Source organism: Catharus ustulatus, chromosome 9, assembly GCF_009819885.2.
Source record: "Catharus ustulatus isolate bCatUst1 chromosome 9, bCatUst1.pri.v2, whole genome shotgun sequence".
Classification (NCBI taxonomy): Eukaryota; Metazoa; Chordata; class Aves; order Passeriformes; family Turdidae; genus Catharus; species Catharus ustulatus.
Window position 1 is genome coordinate 7696841 of NC_046229.1, and position 27138 is coordinate 7723978.

At 38.7% G+C, this 27138-nt stretch overlaps 1 protein-coding gene across 1 annotated transcript in view; it reads left to right on the forward strand.

Moving 5' to 3' along the window:
- The window catches only part of LOC116999979 (BEN domain-containing protein 5-like), a 555607-nt gene that overhangs the window by 333350 nt on the left and 195119 nt on the right, over window positions 1–27138 (forward strand). Inside the window, 1 exon segment of the mRNA XM_033067182.2 lies at window positions 15715–15931. Within this exon segment, the coding sequence (XP_032923073.1) occupies window positions 15715–15931 (217 nt within the window).

Sequence of the window (27138 nt, forward strand, 5' to 3'; positions counted from 1 at the left end):
CCCAGTTCAATCTGTTGTTCTAATAGGCAGTGCTATGTGCCTTTCTTATCTCTCCTGAATTTGCTAGCTCCATTAGCTTTCTCTCAGGCAACTGTCAGAGAGATCTTGTCATCATTCAGGACGTATGAAATGTTGCATTTACAAGCCTTTCTTTGGGTCTTCATTTCTGGATTTGCTGCATTTCTCCTTCACAGTTTTGATGAGCTTTTCCTGACCATGCAAATCCTGGGCCACTGTGTGGCTATAACAGCTATCAGCTGATCAGGGGGTTTTGGGGGGTAAATGATGAGTTACAACATGTTTCTCTGGAAGATCAGAGGCTTCAGCCAGTCAGGCACTGGAGAGACAGTTGTGAAACAAAAGCACTGGCTTATGGTTGGTGTGTGCTCTTCCCATTTTTTCCTGAGGTCATTTAATTTCCTTTCTGATGTTTGTAATTTCAATTTAAGACAATACTTTTTTTTTAATGTTTCCATTTATATTGTCTGTTTTTAATTTAATAGTAGCAATTTTAAAATAATAAGAGTGATAGGCAGTTTTTGTGCTGGCTGTCTGCAATAGCTGTCTTGTCACTTAAAACCACACTGCATTCTAACAATCGAGTGCTAGGAGCTGGCTGAGAGCAGCAAACTGATCTGTCATTGAAAGCTGGGTTCAGATTTGGTTTGCTTGAGTTATGAAAATGCCTTGGCCTTTTAGCTCATTCCCCTGAGAGTGTGATGTGTCCACACACTGCAGCAGCATGGGACAAACACAAACCAGGCATCTCCTGATGGAGGCTCCAGTGACCTGGGCAGCAGCAGCACTGCAGACCCACATTATCTGCATTAGCATTGCTGTGTGCCATGGATTATGTCTGGTCTAAGTGGTTTAACCAGCCAGGCCTTCATGGGTAATGGACAGCAAGTTTAATGATTCTGAGATAGAGAATCATAAAGGAATATGAGTATGATCACATCCAGCTGAAAATGTTATAAGCCGTAATATCTTTTTTTTCTCCCAGTTCAAATCCAGGCAAATAAAGCTAAATAACTTTTAGAGGTTTTATATTTTCATTTTCAGTGCTGTGGGACTTGAACAAATACATACCTATGTTTTTATATATACAAATGGTGTATGAAACTACACAGAAATAAGTTTTGTTCTTCTGTTTTCATGTTTTAATGTGCTATGTGGGCTTCCTTTTTAAAAGTCAGCTGTTAACTTTTAAGACCTTTCAGCATATATTTTTCCTGTGCTTGAATTTTTATAGTCATTAATGGAATAGGAAATGGCATCTACCTTCCTGCCTCTTAATGCTAAAGCCTAATTTATGAATCCTGCTAAAATTGTGGTTCATGTTCAGTAGGACTGTGCATTTGCTTAAAGGTAAGCTAACGTACAACTGTGAGAAAATGAGATTGATGCAAGGTCTTCTACAAAGATTTTAAACCAGTGGCCTAAGTAATAGCTTGATATATATATATATATTTTAATTAATTGCATGTGTATATGTATGGAAGTTTGCCACTATTTCAGTGAAAATACTGTCCATTTTATCTTCAGTATTACATAGTTAAATTTCCTAAGATGCTGGTCATAACAGTTAACACACACCTGTGTTTGGATATGTAACACCTCTGTGCCTTCTGGTCCCATTTGAGGACCAGAGGGACAATGTTTAATACATGGTGTTGCCTGGAAAAGCAACAGATAAGAAATTGTCACTCCTGCTTGAAAGCCTTTAAATATTTAAGGTTATTACAAGCTAAATTTTCACCATTTGTGTGTTTAAACTGATAGCTGTGTATATTATTTGTCAAGTACTCATACAAAAATTTCCTGCAAGTATTTTGACAAATGTCCTGTCATTCTCCTGGAAATACACAATATATGGAGCATTCTGAAAATGATTTGCTTATAAAAGTTTTTGTATCCCATATGTTGCTTTCTCTTATTTTCTCTTATTTAGGCATAAATATTACTGCTTCTTGACACTGTTTGGAAGATTTTTAGATGCTTTGTTTCAACACCTCAGCCTGATTGCAGTAAAGACTGCTGTTTTTAACAAAAGTGCCAGTCTTATAAAGCCTTACTTGTCCAAAATGGAAGTTAGTATTTGGACCAAACCTCTAGAAATATGAAACAGATTAGTTCCTGGGAGAACTGTGAAATAGTCCCAGGAAACCTTACATCAAATATAAATAAAATGCAATGATAGTCCTACTGGCTTTTCTGTAGGTGTTAATGTTTTGTATGTGGGGTGGTCTAACATGGTGAAGGTAATAGCAGGGTAAAAACCTGAAAGAAACTGAGGAGCATTACTGCTACTTGCTACTATTGCATTTGGAAAACAGAAAGACAAAGCTGATGGAATTTATCATATTTAGCTTTACATAAAGTTTTCACATCCTTCCAAGTATGACCTCATGTGTAAATTGTATTTTACAGTTTTTGCTGCTGATCAGTCCAGGAGATATGGAGAAACATAGAAAGCTACCCCATCACCTTAGCTTCTTTTCTGTTTTCCTTTTTTTAGTTTTATCATTGGAGTCTGTGACCTAAGACTTTCTTTTAGGGTTTTCTCTGCACTTTTTCCTCATCTGAAATCTATGAGAACCATATGTATTTCACAGTACTAGGAATATGTGGTGATTGACCTGGACTAGCAATAGTGCAGCATCTGCTTAGATTGTCTCATTGATTGGGCCCTGGAAGTGCAAACATTTGAACAAAGATTTTAAGAGTTGCCTCTCTGGAGCCTTACAGTGTGTGCCTAGAAATCATTGGAGGCATGGTTTTTACAGGTGCATACCTGACACTTGGAACTCAAACTGTGATAAACCTCCATACCTCCTCCCAGAGCTTCCTGAGGATTTAACTCAGAGAATCTTGGAGGCATGGAGTGAGGAGGGTCTCCTCTAGCTTGATTACATTTCCTGAGAGCACAGAAAAAATGCTTTTTTGACAGATATCAGGTCCTGCACTGCTTGGTTATCTCTGGCTTGTAGACAAGTACCTTATATACAGCTCATAGCATCCTCTCCCAGGTATCAGCCTCTGTGCTGACCTGGGAGCAGTGTCTACGTTCTCTCACCGTGTTTTATAACAGTCTGAAGAGGAAGGAAAGTGTCTGAAACTTTGTTAGCTGCAGGAGAATGTGAAGAGTCTTTCAAGGCTAAATAAAACTTGTAATTTTACAAAATGTATCCTGCATTTCCCTTCCCCTCGCCACCACGTCTGGTTATATTGCAGAAGAGGGTAAAGGAGGTAATGCTCTTGTAGTCTAAACAAACTCAGCACAGTGAAATGGGGCAGTACTTTTAAATATGCATAAGGATTGCAGTTGCTCCATTTTGTGACACTGACTGTTCAGGTAGAGGAAAAAAAAAAGCAAAACAACAAACCACAGAGTTTTCCCAAAATGAATATTTTTCAAAGGGCTATCAAGAAAAATGATGCTGTAACTATTATTGTGAAAAATTGGAGTGGCCTGGGTGATATCACACATACAGTTTGGAAAAACAAGATTAGTGTAACACAGCATTTTTCAATTTCTCCTGTCCTCAAGAGCTCTAAACATTGCACCATCTCATTTTTTTAACTTTGTGTCTGGGATGAGAAATCCCATGTGTGCACACTGGTTTCTGACTTCTCCATCCTCCCAGTCCCAGTTTTTCCCTCTGCTGCCATGTTTCCATGTGTACTAAAAATAAGGAGTGCCTGAGAGAGCAGGACACTTAGTCTCTTCTTTAGATCAATACTGCTCTGGGGGTCAGCAGCAAGGAATGTTTGAGAAGAGGGAAGGAGGGAATTGTCTTTTATTTCCCGTGCAGACTGAGGCCAGCACCTTTGCATGGGGTTCATCTCTGTTACCTGGGGAAGAAAGCCTGCTTAGGTTATTTCTGAACCAGCATCATCTGCCAAAAAGACCAATGTGAATAAGGCAGCAAAGAATTTAAGTAGCGAGAAAATCTCAGCATTTTTTTCCCCTCACTAAAATAAGGATTTTATTTTTGAGGTGGCCACCTAGGTGGTGTTTGATCTTAGACCTGGGCTCAGTGGGAGCAGGGATTGAGGTCAGCATGTGCTGGAGTTGGGAGGCCCAGGGTGTTTGCAAAGCAATAGCTCTTGGTCTGCAGAGCCAGAGTACTGAAGTCCTGTTTCATTCATTTTCATCTTTCAAGAAAAGGGCTTGCCATGTTTGTTGCTCCCTTCTGACTGGGGGAAAGCGAGGCTTTTCCTTCCAGGATCCCTTTTCTTTCTCTGCTGCGTGTTCAATGCGATAGCTCTGAGTGCTGTCTCCAGAAGAGATAACTAAAGGACACAAAAGGCAGGGCTGCCCAGCACAGTGCACATTTATCCCTGAAAATGCAATATTGCTATTGCTAACAGGCCACATGCTGGCACAGGGGATGAATGGGAGACCCACAGCCTCTCCTTGTTGTAGAGAAATGCAAGCACCCTTGGAGATGGGTACTCTGCAACACTCTCAAGTGTAGGAGGATGTTATAAAGCAATTTTTCAATGGAGGGAGGTGAAAGGAGAGAATTTGAAGGAGCTCATGGAGGAGCATGGAAAATAAAATTTGTGTATGTGCAGGATGTATAGCCTGGGGAAGAAATAGAAAACTTTGTGATGCTGAATTTAAATTATTTTGCTCTCACATTGTCATGTCTTGTACATGTTTTAAAATTACGTGTTTTCACGCAAAGATATCAGGTTCTACAGCATAAATCAGCCTTTATAGCAAACAAGGAGGTACCTATCTTAGACCTGCTCTTCTCTGGGAATAAAGATGAGGCACTATCAGAGATTGAAAAGATGGAGCAAATTGATTAATTAAAAAGTAGTAAATCATCAGTCCCACATGATTTATGTATAAAAGAATTCTGAGGAAGATTAGGAAGGAGTTAGCTGAACTGCTAACGAAGATATGCACTCTCATTAAAACCAAGCTCTTTTCCAGAGAGTTGGCAAGTATCTGGGGTTTATCCTATATTTAGACCAGTAAGCATTGCATCTGCACATTGCAAATGGTCGAAGCAGGAATTTAAAAGGGAATAATAAAACACCTGGAAGATCGTGATGTGAGAGACTCTAATGAGAACAGGTTCAGCAAAGGAAAACCATGTCTCACTACATTGCTTAGAACTCTGTGAATGTGCCCATAAAAAGGAATTAGAATGATCATCCTGGATCACACCAAAATTCCCTCTAGCCCAGCATCCCACCTCTGCCAGTGCCCTGTCACAGCCACACAGGAGAGAGAGAGGAATAAAAAGAGTTAGATAAGTTAGATAACCCTTTTCCCCTGGACTTGATTGACAGCAACAAAAGAAATGTCTGAATTTAAGGGAGTCATCTGCTGACATGCTGACATCATCCCTTCCCCAGAAACCAGTCCTGAGCTCACTGGTGCTCAGAGAGAGAATTTCCCCCTCTCAAAAAAAAAGAATTGGGTGGTAAAATAAACAGTGTTTTCCTGAAGAGGATCAAAGAGAACTCTGGCAGGTTGGATGTTCAGAACAGCAATAACCAGTTCCTGAGGTATAACTGCACCAATATTTTGTTTTGTTAGCTGCTCTTCACTCCCCCAGCATTTCCTTGCAGGCCACACTCAGTGCTGCTGGCCACAGCTCGGGGTGCTCTGCAGTCCATGGTGCCCTGCTCCCATCAGCTCCCATCCCTCTGCTGCTCCTTTTGTTGTTTCAACCCTTGGAAAAGTAAGCACAGTGCTGAGAACAGGCACAGGCTTTCAGTTCTTAAGAGAGGCTTAAACAGCTTCTGGCACTCACATGTCTTGCAGAAGGCTTTAAGTCAAGTTTCCTTTTTATTCCCCCCATTTTTTTTTTTCAATTTTTTTTTCTTTAATTTTTTTTTCCCTATGGTGTAACCTTTTTATTTTGTTGCTATATAGTCTTCCTAGTTTGACTCACTTGGACAGTTGGTTGACGTGGGCTTTTCCACATTTTCTTCTTGTGATGAAGTAATTCCCTGTGTAACAGAGAAAATATAATTTTACTTAGATGTAGAGTTGCAATATGTGCCAAAGGAAGGTGTTTCTGGCTTTCTCACCAACCTTTCCAGTTTATCTCCCTTTGATTGCACAGGATGCCAAGGTGCATTTTTCCCCTGGGAATTCCTGGGAATGTTTCCTCACCTTTGGGTTTCAGCTCCCAGGCTTATGAGACGAGCTGCCTGACATAATGTATTTTGACTTTTTAAAAGCATGTGACAAAGTCTGTCACAAGACGGTGCTGCAAAGGCTAAGTAGTCACATATGGTGACAGGGCAAGTATCCCCATAGATCAAAACCCGACAAGGAAACAAAAAGGCAGAGGGCTAAGTGGTCAGTTTTCATCCCAGTAAAAGGCCAGCAGCTGTGTTTCTTAAAGTTAGCTATCAGGTCACATGCTAAATATCTTTATTAATGATCTGGGGAGAGAGAGGTGAAGGATTAGGTGGTAACATTTACAAATGATGTGTAATTACTTAAGTAATTTAAGCCTCCAGCACACTGTTGCAAACTTCTGGGTGATCTAGCAAGAAGGTTCATTCCTGATAAATGAGAAGTTAGTCTGTGGAGGAAGCCACACAAAAACCTTATCGTCTGACTGAAGGGAAAAGCCCTGAACATTGCTGTTGGCAGTTCCACAGCAGAAGTCATTTGAGATGCTGTTATGGTAGAAAAAATGAACAAGGTGCTAGAAGGCGTAAGAAATGGGGCATTAAAAATGAATTACTGAACTCAGTCTTCATTGTGTGTAGACAGATGAGAGGATAAAGCAAAATATTATGGGGAAGTTCCCCCAGCTAACAAAGTCTGGTCCACGATGACAATTTCCTGTTTTCTTTTGTCTTTATCCTGCTCATACATCATCTACTATCAGAGATGCACTGATCTTTATCAGGAATAATATACTTGGGAAGGCAAAGGCTTCCAGAGGGTTTGAGATCTTGCTAAGGGCAGTTCAGTGTCAACCAAGCTACAATTGGCAAAAACCTCTTTTCTATCTGTTCTCCTTCCTTTGGTAGTTACTTAAAATTCACATCTAAAAGACATAAATTAAAAATCTCAACTTTGTATTTAGACTGTTGAAATCATCCACATTTTAAACATGGGTTTCAGAATTCATATGTTACTGAAAAGCTTCTTCAACTTGGGGCTCTTATGAGACTTATAAATTATTCTTGCATAGAGAAGTCACCTGAGACTAACCTAAATGAAGTTAACATAGATTTAAAAAATTATTCTTGCAGAAGAACAGGGAGTGGTGGGAATAGATGAACAGATGGGAAAGGGAGAAGAGGAGACTGAAGAAAAGGCTAATTAGGTAATTGAGGCTAAGAGGCTATTAGAGCTGACCCAGTGGTCTACTGGTAGTGCAGTTCAGGGACTTGAATTTGGGATTGAGGTTGGTCCCTCATTCCCAGGCCAACACATGCTCCAAACATCATAAGGACTCAGTTTCACAGCCTGGATCATCCTGAAAGTATGTGTCTTCCAGTCAACATAATCTGGAGGGATTGTATGTCAGATTATAGTGGAGACAGGAAAGAATTATGGAGTAAAATGATGAATTTGGTCTTGAAGATGTTAAATTATTATGCTAATGGACAAATTGTTCAGTAAAATTCTTTGGAAATAATTTGAATTTTCTGTCGAAAAAAAAATTGTAATAAATGCATTTTGAAGAGATTCTTAGTAAGAATTAACTATTTCTCACCAAGCAGACCTTCCTAAAATTTGTCCAGGTTGTGATTCTGCCTAGAATGATTTTTCTTTCCAGAGCTAGTAGACAAAGCAAAGGCCTAAAAGGGAATTTATTTTGAGTCACTCCATTACCTTGTTCCTGGGCAGTTTGAAGCTGGTGTGCTCATGGTGTGCAATCCTGTCCCTTCTCCCTATCTCCTGACCTACCTTCTTTTCCAATGCAGTCAGTGATACACATTCTTCTGGATTTTATTTGCTTCTTTTCTCCCTGATGTCAGTATATTCAAACTGTCTCCTGAAGTTGTCAGGAGTGTTGCTTTTTTATGGCCAGAGTCTGGTACAGGTCAAAGCCAGGACAGGCATTGTGCTGAGGTGGAACATTTCTTGTCCTCACCTTTTTCAACATTATTTATGCTGACTTTATTATTTTAAATTTTTCCACTTATTTACAGCATTTGTGGCTACTCTTTCTCAGTTTCTTCAAAATACTTTTGTTTTTCTTTTCTACATTTCAAACTGTGGAACTACAGTGGTGTGTCACTACTTCACTTCCCTTTTTCCTTACCTTAATCAGTGATTTTTATGACAAATTCTCATTTGCCAATTCAAGTATATTTAAATTTTATTTTTAATCAGTTTTTGGGTTTTTTTTTTCTCATGGTAGCTGCATTTCAGGACATAAATGCTGGCCCCTGCATCCTCCTCTTGCAGTCATGATATCTTCAGAGGATCACAACACATGTATGGCTAACTAGTATTTTTGTGAAAAGTTGGCTTTTCTCCTTCTCTTTCTTTTTTGTAATTTACATACGCTGCATAGAGATATTTCTATTGAAACAATCCATGGCTGGAATACCTGTGGTCAGTAGGCAAATCATATTTCAACAGAAGGAAAAATCAGCACCATTCATTATCCCTGCAGTTTAAAAGAGAGTTTCTGTAGAATAATTGCAGTATTGGAGCTACTGCTTCAGAGGAAAGTCACTGCAGTTTAAGATTTAGCAACTGGACAGAATAAACAAAAGATGGAGGGGGAGTAGCTTTGGCTCTGAGGGTAGGCAGGAGGGAAATCCACTGGAAATCCTACTTGTACCTGCTGCTGGCAGAAGATTTTGGATTTTGCTGTCAGCTGACAGCTACTCTCAGACATACTAAAGAGTTTTGTCAAAAGAGTGACAAATTTTGACTTTTTTGGACAAATTTCATGTTTAGGGGAGATAGACAAGTGAGGAGTAATAGCAGGCATTGAATGAAACCTCCTCCCATAAAACCAAATTGAGTTTTGGAGAAGCTGAAACCAGGACTTTTCTCCATTTGAGACATGGAGTGTTTCCCTATCTCATATGAAGTTACTTAAAATTAATTCAGTCATTAAAAAATTTATTTCTCGTCAGTTTATACTTTGTCAGCTCTCCCTTTCATTCTCCTTATTATGGCAGACTGAAGGATGGTGACTTCATTTCTGCCAGCAGAACCTGGGGACAGGTTTTCAGCATTGCTTCAGATCTCATAATCATGACCCTTCCCTGCTTCTTCCCTGTGCTTCCCACATGGTGCACCCTTTCCTCACCAATTCTTGTCACCCTTAAGAGTAATGAACTCCACTGATTCCCTCTGGTTTTAGGAAGAAAAGGTTTATTTATGTTTTTGTTATTGTAGGACCTACAAGACTGGCCTGTTGGACCACACTTGTGTAAACAAAGGACCAAGGACATTTCCCACTGCTGTGATTTTGTTTATTGTTTCTCTTTACTGCAGAGTTTTCCTTGAGAGAACACTGCACTGTGTTCAAGACACAGTTTGGATAGAAACCTTTTTTAGCAAGTTCCTCCTGAATGCATCCAAAGTATAAAATCTGGGAAATAATTCTCCTTAGCATTTGCTCACAAAAATCTAATTCAAGGTTTTGGCTTTCAAGTAGTAAAAAAGGAGTAATGTATATTCAGAATACTCTCATGAGGCTGATTCATCTGATATGCTGGTTTCATAAAAAAAAAGGACTAGTGCTGATACAGGTACCCAACACCATGTTTATTGTAAACATTTTACATGCTAGCTTGCTCTCTCTCTCTCAAAAACAAACAAACAAACAAAAAGGCTTAATGAATTAATAGAATTTTAGGGGGAAAATTGGTTAAAAATGCAGTGTTTTCTCCTTGAGGTTGTAAAGAATGAAGAGACTTTACAAGCAGTCTTTGTACAGTTCATTATTTGAATTCCCGCACAATTTTGATAGAGATTGCTTAATTATTTTAAATAAAATATGAAAACTGCATGTTTAATGTGTAGTTTCTGATTTTTATGAAATCAAATTACATAGTATTTTGATTTTTATACTTAAGAAGAAGAAACCAGGTACTGTAAGAGGTGGAAAACCTTGAGGTCTTGTTATGAAAATATTTGGGGAACATTGTAATACAGAGTAGGAAGAATAAAAGCAGGACCTATTTTCAGTGTCTGGAACTGAGTTAGCTGTGCCAAAACCCATTCAGTTGTCTGCAAAAAATATTTAACACCATCTGACATATTCACTGTCACTCCATGCTCTGTGAATCAAATATAAAATTATGTGCAAGAAAAAAACCCTACAAACTTATTTTGTCACAAGTAAGCTAAGAATTTTGAAGATGGTCAGCTCCACTTGTCAACAGGAATAAGCAAAAAGAAAAATAACGGCTTAGACGGCAGAGAAAGTAGTCAGGAAGGCCTTCAGAGGGAAAGGGCTGCCTCCCAGAAGAGGAGTTTTCAGCACATGATTTACATCCTTAGCTTTTGTCCAGAGCTTGTTGGATTTCTTGCAGTTAATGACTGGGGGCATCCAACTTTAGGACTAAAATTTAAGCACTCAGAGAGTAGCCAAATCTCGTATGTGGGACAATGTCAGTAAAAACCTGGAGGTTAGCTTTCACAGTTGAATGAGAATCAGTTTTGGGTCAGTAGGCTTAATTTTGTCTGAGGCTGTGACTCAGGCCCACCCCTTTGAGTTCTATAGGCAGGCTTGGAAATTTGTAATTTTGTGAAGTATTATCCCTACCCATGCAAAGTGATGGCAATTGGAAATGATCACCACAGTGTGTCACCACAGCTAACGCTGCACCACAACCTGAGCATTTCTCTACAACTCAGATCCCCTAATTTTCCTTTTGGCCATCGATTTTTCACAGCACCTGCAGTTTTTTGTTTTTGCTCCAAAGATCATCATTTTACTTCGAAGTCTACTGACTGTGGTATGTCTAACCCGATCCTGTGGAGGCAAGGAACTGAGTAATTACTTTGTGAGTGCCATATTAAAAGCAGTCCAAAGACTGTTTATGCTGCTCATTAAAGTCATTGGGAATTTGGCTGGGCCGGAGCTCTGTGCTTTGGTGATGCAATAGGGAGAGGAAAGCCTTCCAAAAATTGTTATTTTGTAATTATTTGTGCTGAGGTGGCACAAGAGGATTTGATTAGCACCCTTGGATGTTTAAAACTTAGATGCCACAAAGCAGTACCACCAGTACCCCCCAGTGTTTGTCCCCCAAAGAATTTATTTACTCCCTGTTTTCAAAAGGAAAAGCAAAAAGTAGCAGAAAAAGGAAAGGAAAGGAAAAGAAGAGAAGAGAAGAGAAGAGAAGAGAAGAGAAGAGAAGAGAAGAGAAGAGAAGAGAAGAGAAGAGAAGAGAAGAGAAGAGAAGAGAAGAGAAGAGAAGAGAAGAGAAGAGAAGAGAAGAAAAAGGAAGGAAGGAAGGAAGGAAGGAAGGAAGGAAGGAAGGAAGGAAGGAAGGAAGGAAGGAAGGAAGGAAGGAAGGAAGGAAGGAAGGAAGGAAGGAAGGAAAAGACAGAAAGAAAGAAAGAGAGAGAGAGAGAAAGAAGCAGGAGAGATACTAAAGTTTGAGTTTAAAATCAAAATTCTTAGAGTTGAAGTTAAAATTACATTCGAATTAGAAGTATAGTTAGGATAAAGTTTTTGAAGTTCTGTATTATACTCCTTACTGCCTCTTGTAATACCAAAGAGTAAAATCAGGGACCTCTAAAGTCATTAGGTTTTTGATACTGGATAAGGACTACAATTCGAATTGTTGTTTTTTTGTACACTGACAAATTGGATCCTATTGCACAGTACCAAAACAGAGCAAATGTCCTGACTCCAGACTGCACTGAAGCAAGGAGACAGGAACAGGCAAGCACAAGCACACTCACACCTGGACCAACAAATCCACTGGGTTGGGAGTGCTGTCTTGTCAGATAGGAGGAGAGGACACTCAAAGGCTCAAGATTTTGGCACTGGACAATTAGCATCAAAATGGAGAGAGACTCCCCATTTCTGTGCTTCCTTCTTCCTTGGACAAGGAAGAGTTTTGTGTTTATCTTTAGACATTCTGAATTTGTGTCAAACTGATGTATAATATCAAGCTTTGTTTCTTTAAATGCATCTAGAAAACAGACTGGAAATGAGTTGTTTGCACGTTATTCTCTGTGACTGCACTTAGGCTGGGAGTGGTTATTTCTCCTTCAAATAACCATTCAGGAGCTCAGAGATCCAGGCAGTTGTGTATCAATTAGCAGGATGCATTGCTGAGTCTGAGCTGCCTGGAAATGCAAAGGGACAAATCAGAGCATTGAGGTTTCCACCATCATTTTGCCTTCCCACCTCTAACTACAAATCAGCTCCATTGTGACTCACAGCGTCAGAAGTTGGTGCATTTCTGCAGATCCATGATAAGATATTTTTCTTTAGTAAGAAATGCAGTTAGAATGCATTCTGAATCTGTTCCTGCCAGGCCCTAGATGCATTAGTATTCCACTGGCAGCTGCCTGTAGGTAGGAATATTGTTTTTGTCCATAACCAGAGGGAACAATCAGACTAAGCCGTTCCCCAGCTATAAACCAGCCAAAGTAATTGGGTTTAATTTTAATTTTTGTAATAGCTTTAAATTAATAGGAGCAGCTGCTGCCACAGTGTGTGGGTGTCCTTTTCCAGAAGGCATAGAACAAAAAAGGGAAAGAGTAAACAATAGTGTGTCTAGGACACAAAGGTTAATTCAAGAACTGAGCAATGTCTTTTTGTTATCAAAAACTCAGTTGGTGATATCTTGCACTTTGTCTCTTTTCTTTCCTTTCCTCTCCCTTTTTTCTTTTCTTCTTTAATTCCCTGATAAGATCTCAATCTGATTAAGCTCCTGTGTGTAAAGATGTGTTGTTGGTATCTAAACGCTAACTCTCTTTCTCTATATGACTCACAAATAGATTAGCAGTGACAAAGTGCTAGGAGAGATAAAAATAGATTAGCAGTGACAGGAGTACTATTATAATTATTTTTGGAAGATATGGTTTGAATTAAGAGTTTGGGCACTTTTTGCCCTGGGAGGGTGAATTTAAACCTGGGAACTGAGGATGGTTTCTGCTGTTGTGTCAGACACCAGATAGTGAAATGTCAATACCAGATGTCCTAGACATCAAGATTAGCCATAATAGCCAAATGCAGCCATAAAGTGATGTGTCAAAGTGGATAATAAAACAGATGCTTAGCTTTTATAATGAAGGGGAAAGCGAATGAAATATCAAAAGTGCCTTTAATACATTAACAAAGTTGTCTTCAACTTGCTTAAAAGTAGAAAGTTATTGAACCAAGGAGAACTATGTGTCATTTAAACATTAACTATCAGCAGATGAATTTCAATTACCATTAGCCTTTCTAAAATCCTGAATTTCCTCCTATTGGTCTCATTTTACATGAAATTTTTATAGCACAAACTGAAGCTTGTCCTTTATTATTTTTCCCGTGCTAATTTGGAAACAAATAAAGTTCAACAACTCAGCAACATACTGTTTAAACTTGCATTACGGTTTGAGGACTGGGAGCTGGAATACATTTACCCACTGCCATATCATCTGCTTGATTTGAGATCAAATGAGGGATGTCCTATAGCACTCCAGAGTGAGGGTGAATGATAGAAATATGTTAAGATACTGAAGAAAGCCATTAGGTAAGAGTGCTGCATGCAGATGGCTGGTGGCATTTTTTTCCCTGCTGGTACTTTTTAAAAAAAATAAAAGGTTTGTTTTCCTGTCTTTTATATTTGTGTGTTAAATATAATTTCCAGATCTCAGTAATGAGCAAGTGTCTTGTTTAACAAAAAAAATAATGAAATCATAGATTTCATTAAGTTGGAAAAGCCCTTTAATATTATTGAGTGCAACTTTTATGCTGGCACTGCCTAAAACACATCCCCAGGTGCCACATCTACACATCCTTGAAATACCTTTGGGAATGGTGACTCCACCATGTGCCTGGACAGCATCTTCAATGCTTTACAACCCTGTCATTGAAGAAATATTTCCTATTATCCAATCTAAATTCGAGGTGTGGCCTCACTAGTGCTGAGTACAGGGGACATTCACTGCCCTGGTCCTGGTGGCCACACCACTGCTGCTACTAGCCAGGTACCATTGACCTTCTTGGCTACCTGGGCACAGCTGGCTCATGTTCAGTCATGATGGTGAAGTTATTGAGGCCCTGAATGTTCATGAAGCAGGGCATTAAAAAGGGCAGATAAATTCTTTTACTGAGTGTAATTAACTGCTTCACTGGTTCTTTATTTTGCTTTCTCAAGAAGATCTCAATTCCTTTCTGTTTCTCTTTGTAGATCCTGAATCTTGCTGGTCAGACTCGTTAACTGCTGCTAATTGGCAAACATGTACCTGTGTATAATGAGAGGGTTTTGTCCTCTACTCCATGTTAGCAATGAGAGGCCAAAACTGAGCTCTGCTTCTTGGAATGATTACATAGAGACACATTACTGGTGCTATGTCTGCAAATCTTGTTATGCTTTCCCCTCACCATGATCCCAGTTTAGCTGAGATCTGCTTCAATCATTAGATGAGACCTGTTTATAAGGTTGTGTAATTGAATCAGGTAGAGTCTGCAGGACCATAGCATTTTGTTGCCAAACATGACTGGTGAGTTACTTACATTAAATTACAAGTGCATGGCATGATTGAAGACTATTCCTGTCTGAATGAAGCTGGAAATTCCACCTAAGAAATGAACAAAGCATACAAACAGAAATAGTGAACATCTCTCATCCATAGAACAAGTTTTTGCCCCACTTCTGAAATATTACTTTTTTCCCTTGAAAAGTAAGAAAATAAGTGGAGTTGTATGAGAGATTGCAGGCAGATATTTGTTATTCCTCAAAGAGATACCACCTTGATAAAAATGACATAAATGTCTTTATTATAATAATTTACCACCACATATATTCAATGCTATCTTGTCAGATAAACCAGAAATGTCAAGGAGGACAGCAGTCCAATTTGGAATGGGAAAAAATACTCTTTTCTCCTTTGTTTCTATTTTAAGACATGGTTATTTTCCATACCTGAAGGTTTTCTGTATGAGTTTTTTAATTGTTTATTTTTTAAGCTCAAGAATTTATCTTTTGTTCCATTTATTGGCTAGATGTTGATATGTATCCTAACTATTATGGATATACATGCATATATATATATACATATATATATATACATATATATATATAAAGATGTTCTGAATTTCAGTAATATTTTGTCAGTTTTGGCTTATACTGCCATTCCCTCATTAGCTGTGCCCCCTCTCTGCTGGTGAATTGAACTGTCAGAAAGGGTGTAGGTTTGGCTGGAGCCGGTGTTTGAGCTGGGAGTGGTGGGAGGTTTCGGCAGCCTGACAGTGAAGTAGGGGATATTTGGACACCCTGTGCATCCTTTTCACTTTGTGGGAATGGGTTTCCCTGCTTGTTTGACACTCTCCCTGCTCTGGTGACTCTGCCAGCTTGGGCAGAGTGTGGTGACAGTGGCCCCAGAGCTGCCACAGCCCTGGTCTGCACAAAGTGCTCCCAAACACAGGCTCTGGGATCTCCTGACCAGCTCCTGAGCTGTTCAAGCTGCTCCTTTACATTGGAGGAAGTCTGAATCTCACATGGCCCTTTTGGTTTAGATTTTTTATGTCTGTGTTGAAATGCATCAATTAATACATATCCATGCGTGTTTTTGTTTCTCAGGCAAAGAATCCCCTCCAAAAACGTGTACTACTACCGCTGCCCAGACCACAGGAGGAACTATGTCATGTCCTTTGCTTTCTGCTTCGACCGGGAGGACGACACTTACCAGTTTGCCTACTGCTACCCCTACACCTACACTCGCCTTCAGCACTACCTGGACAACCTCCAGAGGAGGAACATGGACTACTTCTGCAGGGAACTGCTGGGGCTCAGCGTGGTGAGTACCAGGCACGCTTCCCAGCAGGATTCATTATGGATGTCTAGCCTTAAATGCTCCCAGAGTGTCGTTCATCATCCTTGCTAAAGTAGCCACAAACACGTATTTGTTTTCTTGCTATCAATGACACAGGAGGAAGTGTACTTGCACGGTGAAATATAGACAAATGCTAATTTAATTTCACATAAAATATTTCCTTTGCTATAGTCAAGGCAATGCTAGATTCCTGTGTAGGGTCAGTTCACCTCCAAAGACATTAAAAGACAAAACTGAAACAGCTTTACTGAAGAAATGTGATTTTTAGAGTACTTTGACCATTTGTCTTTCTGTAAGAGCTTTTCTATTCAGAAAGAAATATGGAGGTTTTGACCAAGAAGATAACTTTTCTTGATAAAATAATGCAAAACATTCACAAACTAGCAATTTTGTTTTCTCTTAAAAATTTGTTCTTTGGTGATTTGCAATTAGAAGGGATTTAGTGGTCTCTGTACAAATCCTAATGGCCACATAAAATGAAGTGTCATAGTTCTTCTGGAGCAGGAAGGAGGGTTAATGGTAAGGCTGAACTTCTGCTCACTTTGCTATAATCTTTGTCTGAAATGTTGCCTGTCCAGGGGATTTGGCAAGCATGACTCAGCCACTCCCGTGTCAACTCAGAAATCATCAGATTAAAAAATAATAGCTCAAATATTTTTTTTAAAGTGTTTGCTTTCTCAGACTTTATAATGCACTTGTACCACACTCTTAATCTTTTCTCTGAGATTTGATTTGGTCTAAACTTGTAGTGTGTGTTTCAGAATCAGAAAGCTGTGAAGGCTGCTGATCCCAGCTTTGAAAAGAAACCCAGCATATATTGTGAACATCGAAATGAAATCATGTGCATACCCTGCACTGAAACAAATAAAAGGCTTCCATCATTGAAGCAGGCCATTGAGATTCCTATGGTGGCATAAAATTGGAGGAAAAAATTAACTTACAGGCAAGAGTAAAAACAGAATTAACAAAAGAAATAATTTTTAACCCTTTTTTGTAGGTTAAGTACAGTTCTTGTTCTAAAGATGACTATTGCATATCCACGAACTGGCATTAATTATTGATCATTTCAATTAGGGGGACAAACAATTATAAGGGAAAGGGGTATTAAAAAGTAGAAAAGTAAAATCTGCAGAGGCTGGGCAGAAAGAGCACTATCATCTAAATGTGTGTAGGGCTTTAATTCTTAATCTTAGAGGACAGAGCTCTCATTAATTCTATAATGAAACTGAATTTGTTTCCTTTCACTCTGAAACTAGTGTATAAACAGTCACATTTGCATATTCATCAAACCTCTGATCTGACTGATTAAAACATAGAGATAGAAGGATTTGTCTTTTATCTGCATTTTGACAGACAGAGCTATACTCTTAAATCTTGTTAACATTGTGTTACCAGTAGTTGCTAAATATTATTTTTCATATTTCAACACACTAAACAAACAGATGCCACTCAAAATGTGGCAGGAAATGTGCTGTGTATAAGTCCTGCTTTTATATCTATATGTACACACACAGTATGTTTTGCAGAAATTGATATGGTAACATTTTGCAGCTCACCAAGCTGTATAAAAAAGCTTCTGAATCAGGCTCATGCTGTAATCTTTGTGAGCAACATTACAATCTCAGAGCATTTCTGGCTTTTCTCCACACACAACTGTCCTAGAACAGCTTGGTAATTTAATGTCTTTGCTGAGCTTGAATAGACAATTTCCATAAGTTCTCTGCGAGTTAAATATTTTAACATAGAGCTTTGTTGCTATCATACATCTTTAAATGGTGAAAAACAGGATCCTTCATTCTTCACTGCACAGTGCTCCATAAAAGCAGAAGCTGGCTGTACTTTGGAGAATTGCGTGCCATATAGGATAGATTTAGAGCTAAGAAAGCGAGCTCTGTCCCTGCCCTGGCCCCTTATGTAAGATAAGAGGAATCAGATTGGCATAAAGAGGCCCTTAGAAGCTCTATTCCTGGCCAAGGGACGATACCCTGGCAGCTCCTGGTGAGAGGTAATTCAAAGATGCCGTCTGAGGACAAACTCTCACGCTGGGCACGGAGCTGGGGAGGGAAACCATGGAAGGGGAAGGCTGCAGCACATCTGTCCAGCTGCCAGGTCGCTGCTGCTCCCCTCGGGTTTGTTCCAGGGGGATTTCACAGCCCCCTGCTGCAGTCTGTGATTGTGAGGCTGGGGAAGGGTTTGAAACTCTTTCACTTCTCCTGGATCGTGTGGTTTTGAGCTGTGTCTCTTGGAGATGACAGAATCTCACCACAGATCTTTGAAGCTGTTTTGGTTTTTTTTCTTTTTTCTCTTTGTTGTGGAAAAGCAAAACTCAAGTCACAAGAAACCATGCCTAGAGGATTACTCCTGGAGGCTTTCTGAGTGCACATTTTGCTGCATATAATGTTTTCAAGGCAATCTAATTTCTAATCTAATTTCATATCTTCTCTAAAGAAAGTACTCTGCCTCTGTTAACTCCTGAAATACTATCACTAATTCTATGAAAATTGAAAGTGAAATATCAGTATGGGACATGTAATTGTCATTAGGATGCAGAATGACAAAATGGTTCAGAGCCAAATGGCAAAGTTTCCCATTCCCATTTAAATGGATAACTTAGCTGTACTATTTCTGACCTTTTAATGTTGATATTCTCTACTTCAGAGAGCTATCCCATATTCCAGATGTGCCAAATGTTCTTGAAAATAGTCTCTCCTGCAAGTGAGCTGATATGGTCACCCAGGTACCATTTAAACTGCTATTTTCATTCTGCTGTTATTGGCCTTGGTAACTTCAGATTTTCTTTGCTTTGCCCCAACAGATCAGAAGTTCAAAATCTGTGAGCACTTTTTAAAATTGTGGAATTACTTTTTTGCATATTATTGATGCGTCTCTCCTCTGAGCAAATACTCTGCAGTATTTCACTGCACAGTAGATTTAAAAATAATTTTTGTATTTCCGTGAAAATATAAGCACAGGTACACTTTGAATTTACAGTACCTATTTTATGATACCTATTCAGTCTCACATGCAATACCTATGTGTGTAGCATTATAACAATTTTTTTGGAGTTGGCAAAATTTTGGAGTGTGCTGTCATTTGAAGCTGGTAGTTCAAATTGCCTGTGTGTGCTTGAAGTGTGTGGGCAATTGATGAGACCTACACCTCCACCAGCATTCCACGGACACACATAATAAATTAAATGAGTTTTGGACAGCCTGGCTCAACTCCTACAGCCCACTTTACAAATTGACAGTGGCTGGGCATTATTTTCATTACTCACTCCAAAGAGAACCAGGATTAATCAGAGCCAGATACTTCCTTTCACTCCATTAGGCAATGGTGCTTCCAAATTACACTGGAGGAGAGTTGTGGCTGCACGTACAAACCACGAGCCTCAAAGGGACTTGCACAGTACACAGAGACTGGAATATGGAATTCTGTTAAATTAAATATTAAACACACATATTTTAAAACAAGAAGGCAATATGTCTAATGTAGGGCTCTGTAAATGAGCCGATCTCTTAAGTCAGATACGGAGCACTGAAAGACACAGACTGAAACACAGAGTGCTTCCTCCTGACTCCACACCACTTTGGGGTGTGCTTTTAATTTACATGAGTTACTCCTGAATCATGCTGGTACCAGAGAGAGCAGAATGATGCCCTAAGACTGTGAAACTGCACACCAGATGTCACATTGCCGGTTCGTTGATCAAATTTCCTTTATTTACTGACTAAATGACTTCGTACCCTGGTAAAAATACTTGATCAGTTCTACCCTTTTCTACTGGTCCATTTTTAAGTGCTCAGTTATGAACATTTTAAAGCATGAAGCAAAGAAAATAGGCAGCTTTTCTAAGGTTAAATTTCCCATTTCTGCGTTCAACTCTAGGTTATGTAATAACAGCTCTGTAAAAGAAAAGTATACTCTTGGTCTTTGAAAAAAAATAGAAGTTACAGGCTTCTGGGTGATGTAAGGTACCTTTGAAATCCTGTTGGTGTCAGATACTGTATTTTCCAATGGATTTGACTGTAACTAGGTTGAAATGTCATGTAAATGTAATTTGTGGCAATTTACTTGGCCAGAAAAAGGCCACAGAAATGTGCTTAGGAAAAGTAAATCTCCTTTCTCATTTCTCGGTAGTATAAAAGCTCAGCTGTGTATATGTTCAGGACACATTCTCTTTAGTCACTGGTGTATTTTTTACTCCTATAGTACTGCTGTTCCCAAAACATTAATAATATGGATGTCATCCCAACACTGTATGTGAAATTTTAAATGTTCCTACAGCTATTTTCTTAGCTGGATTGGATATCAGCAGAAGTAGATTTGGACCTAAAAATAACACCACCAGCAGTTCTTTCCAAAATAAAATATGATTTATAGCGTATAATAGCACAGTGTGCTACCAGGGAGATTATATAAATAACATGAAAAATTACAGGGGACTATTCTATACCATCAGTTTTAAGGAAAATTTCTTTGTTACAATTTAAAGGGAGTTCTGGGAGATAGCCTGGCCTGTGGGAATCACAGAGTGGGAAGGATAGGTGAAATGATGTTACTGTTGAATGTTGCCATCTGTCTCTAGGGTATATACAAGGGCTCATGGTAAAACCAATAAATAAATAATTTGGTTTAAGTTGGCAATAATGTATAGTTTTTGAAAACAAACAAACTCAATAACATCATAATTTGCAGCTATTATCATGCAAGGTTCCTAAATGCATAAGCTGGTTGTTTCTTAAATTACAGAAAGAAGACTGTTTGATAAAGTAAAATAATTTCTAGAAAGATTTGCTTTAACTGCTCTTTATCTGACTATGAGTAAAAAATCATAAATTGTGAAGAGGGATTCAAATCCTAAGTCCATTTTGCAGGTCACATTTTATAGCTACCATTCACCATTAAAAAAAAAAAAACCTCTTGGAAAAAGCACTTCACCAAAAAAGAAGCTTTGAGCACAAAAAGTCCATTGAGGTAAGAAATCATCTGAAGAAAAAAGAAAAATTATGATCAATTTTATTAAGAAAAAATCTTCCTGAAATGACAGTAAATGAATTATGTGTGGCAAAGTTAGTCTATGCAAACTGTTTTCATGCACAGGTCCCAAGCTTCACCCTTTCATCTTGTAGCCACTCAGGGAAACCTTTGGAACGTCAGTGACCTTTCTGAAGTTTTCATTGGACTTTTTGTAGCTGTTCAGGTTGGCCTTTTGCTTCATGGCTCTTCCCATTTCCAAGTCAGACTCTTCTTCTCACCTTTACTCCACACTTGTCCTTCATCTGGCTTGCCCTTTCTCTACCTCAAATCTAACCTTCCCTTTTCTTTCCACTTAGTTTATACTCTCCTAAGATAGCTAGAAGAAAGAAGCTGTGGTATTTGTTTTCTGCTCTTATGTTACTTATCCTGCTTTGTTCTTTCCTATTCATTCCCCTTATCTCTTTGAGTTGTGAAGGGCAAATCCAAAATAGCTGTGAGGTCTTTTAAATACCAGGGCTGCACAAGGTAGTGGTGTTCTCTGGGCACTCGATATCCCCGTCTCAGTGCCATTTTACAACTTCATATCCTGGTATAGGACTTGTCTTCCTTGTCCTTCTGTCTTTTGTGTTCCCTGTTTGCTCCATCCCTTAATACATACTCCTGCATTTTCTGAAAGGTTGAAATAATATGTTACTTGTCCAGGCGTCCACCTGGAAAGGGAGCACTAATGATCTAGTCAGATGTCCTGAAATGGCTGAACTAACAGCCAGGTGCAGGAAGGCTTCTCAGGGTCTGACTCCTTTTCTCATGGCAATGGCAGATTTCAAGTAAAAGGCAGGTTTTACTCATTCCTGTCCTCAGCACTTTCTCCTACTTGGTTGAGTGTCACAAAGCTCCATGGGGTAACTTTAATCCCAGTGGGAAACCTACTAGTTTTGTCCAAACAGAGAGTTCAACCTCAGATCTAGGCAGCTGCCTTTAGTTACTGCACCCTAAGCTTCTGGGGACATGAAGATTATATTTTTACTTTCCATTTTCAGTGCTGACTAGAATCCCTGTTTTTCAGTTGGTGCTTGGGAAATAACATAACACAACCAATTAATATAATCTCATAAAAACCCCCTCAGTCTGAGGTCCTGTGTGTACACCAACATAAAGCTTTTTCATGGTTTTAAAATTTATTTAGTTGCCCTGCAGGCCATTGTGTATTTTGAGGGTATGTAAGGCCCTTAGAACCCTGAGAAAACCCTAGAATGCCTTCAGTCTTCTTGCACTTCCATTTCCAGAGATTTGTTTTCCCCACTTTGCAGCACAGCATTAAGCAATAATTACCATGTTGATAGTGATGCTGAATGTACTCTCACGGAGGGGAAATCGTGCTATGTGGAGCTATTAACTACATTTGCCCCGTAGCACTTCACTGCATTGACTCTGCTGGGATTTTGGCTATGTTTGAGTTGGTTTCTGTTTAGATCTCCTGAGTGGTGACTGTGTAATGCATCTGTGGGGCTGGAGCAGTATTTTAATCTTTATTCTTTGACTGTAGACCCAGAACATGGTTAGCCTGGTTCACATTACCTGTAGGGCTAAAACCTTGGGACTGAAGACTTATTTAACAATTTCAAAGTCTGCTCAGTCAAAAGGATTTGAATTTATGCCTTTTAACTTAACCAAAGAAAGAACTATTTATTGATTTAACTTTATACCAGTTCTAGAATGTAAGTATAATGCATTAAAATCACTAAATACCTCAGGCAAAATCTTGTTCACATAATTTATGTAAACTGAGCATTGTGGCTCCGATCCAGCAAAACACTTAAGTGTAGATTCAAGCTTAAGCATGTTAAATAGACATGGTAAAGTCACCAGCACAGTTTGTGGGTTCAAGCTTCATATGTGTAAAGATGTCTTTAAGCTCCGGAGTCAAAACAATCAGCACTTAGGCCTGGTGCCCTAATGTTTCATTGAGAACTTGTACTTACCACTATAACAGCATGACTACCAGCAAAAAATAATAATAAACCCCCCTTTTTTGCACTTCTCTCTAAATTTGCTGAATGTCTGTGTGTAAAGTGAATCCCACCATTGCTCAGCAATCTTTTTTTTGTTCAGTAGTGTATGAGTAAGGTGTGCATTTGAGGCCTTCTGCATAAGAGATTTGTGCTAATCCTGGAGTTCTTTGTCTTTGCCATGCACATGTTCAGTAAGACTTTATCTCTTTTGTCCTTAAGCCTTGAAAGCTAAAAGCTGGCTCTAAGAAGACTTCTGCCTGCATGTCAGAAGGGATTTGAGGAGATATCATATAGAAATGAGAAAATAAAGACATAAGAAGATATTTTTGATGTAGATTATAAGATAGTAGAGACCAAGGCAGTGTAGCTCAGGTGGCCCCAGCTGGCTGAGTGCATCCTTACTGTTGACCCAAGTATTTGAAGATACATACTTGAAGAGAGGAAGTAAGGCTCATGAAAACATAATACCTGTAAGGAAGCACAGCTGAGAGATATTATGTGTAGACTGTGATCTGTTGTTGATTTCAGTGTGATATTAATGTCCCTTACTTTTCTGCGCTGTTAGCAAAGTATTTTTGAATCAAAGAATAGTGGAGTGATGAAGCACATCAAACTTCTATGTAAAGGAGGCCAGTGCCATCCTGATTTTAAGACATCATGTTGCATTCAAACATATTTTATTTTAGAAGATTTTGATATTCCTGGAAAAGACAAAAAAAGAGTGTTTTCATAGAAAAAGCCTGCTGCTGTTGAAGTGCTTCTATTATCCACAAATACTGAAAGCAATATTTATCTTTGTTTTGAAGACAAAATGACATACAAATAACACGAGGAGACAGGAGCTTTTTAATGTAAAGCAGTAGGTACTTAATTGAAAACTATTTTTTTCACTTCTTAGGAAATATAAGATACAGCTTAAAGCCTTTTTAAAACTCTTTATAAGAGAGCTTACATGGCAACCAGTCATATTGGTACATGAAAAGAACTGCAGTCTCTGATAAAGATCCTCTTTTTCATGTTTTCAAACAGCAGCTGAGCACCATACTGTGGCAGCAGAGAACAATCTGAGAAAATGAACACGGATTGAAAAGGCCCCAGTTACATGACATTTCCAGTGGAAAAAAAAAAAAAAGCCAGCCTTAGGCCCACAGTCAAATATTTTCACTCAGAATTCCCTAGAATTGTGGACAGACCTTTCTACAGAAAGTATGTTTTTCTGAACAACCCTTTCTGATGTTCAAATAAATGTGTAACATGGAGGAAGACAAAGGAGAGATACCATCCATTTCAGGAGTTTTCATGAGTATGCATGAAAGGAAAATATGTTTCAGGAATAATTTTTCTCCCATTTATTTTTAATTTCTCATTAATTGCATCCAATTTTACACTTACTCCTAATTAGTTAAAATTTAAGACTACTATTACTTTCTCAAAATCTGGCAACCTCAGGATTTTATAATACATACTTTTCCCCTCCACTTAGATTTTCTGCATTATGATGGTTTACAATAATGCATTAATATCCATAATTCTATTTTTAATCAGCTTCTTAATTCATTAGTAACAGCTGCATATTGTTAAATGTTGTTTGTTTTTCCTCCCCCCCTCCTTTTTAAAAAATCGATGTTGCTTAGAATTAAAATATTAACCAGTCTTTCCATATTTATGAATGCTGCACAGTTCTCAGCATGGAATAAGGGAAAATTTCACGCCTGTCTTTAAAGAAAACCTTTTTTTTTTTTTTTTTTTTTTTTTTAACTTTTGCTCTGACAGCCTCCAAAATATTGCATAAATATCAGTGAATTAAGGTTCATAACACTCTTCTGACTGCAGTGTCTTTTTATGGGAAAGGAAACTATTGCAGAAATCTCGACTGCTTGGACGCAACCTGTGCAAAGTCTTGGATGTTCGTTTCCAGAGGTCAGCCATGGCAACCAGGTAATTTAGGAGTTCAGAGCAGGATCGAGTCTTCAGGACCTGTCAGGACCCTGGACAGCGCAGCCGATCGCTTCCGAGCCACTCGCAGCCCGTTTGCACATTCCCTTTAGAGAAACCCAGAACACAAACTTCTCTTTTCAGAGCTCCTGATACACAAAATTGAACCCCAACTTCTGACATTTACGCCCTATTTGTAGCTGCTGAGCTACTCAAATCGTGGCTGTGGTTTTCAGGAAAAAAACTAGAAATGGAGTCTGCTGTTTTGCACAGTTTATGTGATTCAAGACCTCAAGTCTGTTTTTCTTATTTGCCTTCTGAGAATGAAAAATAGCCTGTAATGTGTTATGTCTGATGGGAAATTTATAGGAATGTCAGAGATGACTGATTAAGGGCACTTTATAGATTAACGGATGATGACTAAAACAGAGGTTGATGGTACTGTGGTGAAAAAAGAGGAGGTATTTTGGCAATACAGTGAGATCCATCAAGACTTGTCTGAGACCTAGACATAGATATTAATCCAAACAATGAATATTTCAAAATCTGAAAGGTACTGTGTAGAACAAGAATAGTGCTGCTGCACAAAACAAGGTGCTCAGCAGCACTGCATCTTCTTTGTCTCCCGTGAGTGGATATAATATACTGTCCTTCTTACCTTAGTCTGTCTTCCTCTCTAAAGCTTAAGAAAATGGTCCAAATCTTTGGCATGGTCTAGGTAATCAAGTTATCACCATAAATTACTTTGCTATCTGCTGTGTTAGGACCATCTATCTCTTGTGGGAATTAATGATATAGAGGTTCCTAGAGAATTTATAAAATGTTTTGGGGTGGGTTGTTTGTTGTTTTGGTTTTTCCTTTAAATTGTAGTGGCCTCTTTATGGAGAGTCCACACAATTTATATCCTTGCTCTCAAGAGAACCAACTGCTCAGAATGTGAACTCAGGAAAACAGAATATATGTTCCAAAGGTGTACTTTTCTGCTGTTGTAATCACCCTTATGAGATACTGTGGCAGCACCAGATTTGCCTTCAGCTCCAGCTGATTTTGAAATCCTTCAGAGCTTTAGGAATAAAACTGCACATATCCCCTAGATTTCTTTTATAGAAATAGATAAGGTTTTGTAACAGCAAATAACACTGCAGAGCTGAACAAAATTGTCCTCCTATAAGTGAGACTTGGATGCACTCAGACCAAATAAGATTGTAGACTCATACTACACAGACTCATAGGAAAACAGAGGAAAAGGTATTACATTCCCCATGGTCAAACAGAATTCTTGTCCATCTTGGCTGAAACTCCCATTAGCCATGGCAACCAAGGAGGGAAATACACAGCAACAGATAAGATCTAATTTAATGCTGACAAAGAGGTGGGATGCATTGATCTGTTTGGAAGAAAACTTCATTCTTTTTCATTCCTATAATTCAGATTTTCTCATTACTGGACACAGATGGCAAAATATAATTTTATTAACTATGACCATTTGTTTTGTGGTTCATCAATTAAATTGCAGAGATTACAGAGACTGGTTCATGCCAGCCATTAACAGAAACAAGTTAGTAGCTAGAGCTATACTGCAAATGGCTATAGATGTTGCATACAGTGCTTCAAGATCATTTGTTGCTATGACAATAATGGAGCAGAATGACTGGGGTCTCTGAAATCTCCGATTTTTCATCTTCCCAGAGAAATACAGGCAAATACAAACTCTTCTTTCAGAACTACAATGAATTTTTATATATTACAATACAATGACTTTTTGTATGTCACTCTCTCTGTTCATTAGAAAGTTAAATAAAAATAAACAAAAACCACTCCCCTCCCAAAAAAAAATCAATGTAATCAATGTATTGCAAAGCTCCTGGACAACTACTTCGCCTCCTATCTACTGCAAAGTCAGTATGAACCATCAGGTAGTACCAAGAAAAGTAAACCGATGGTTCCTGCACCAGCCAAGCAAATTTTTGGTAGAAGTGAATGAGAACTGCATGTCAAAACCTTTCCTGTTCTCATTTGTCTTTCTTTATTTGAGAAGAACTGCACCTGTGTTCATTTTTTAGCAAATTGGATTCGAGAAATTATTTCCACTCCAGTTTCGTGTGTTTACATGCAATGGCACAAATTTCCTGACATGCTCAATCTGATAACTTGGAAAGAAAGAAGTTCTGTCTTGCAACTGGGGACCACAGAGTAATTTCTCCATAATCCCCTTTTTAAAATAACCTAGGGGAATCACCCTTT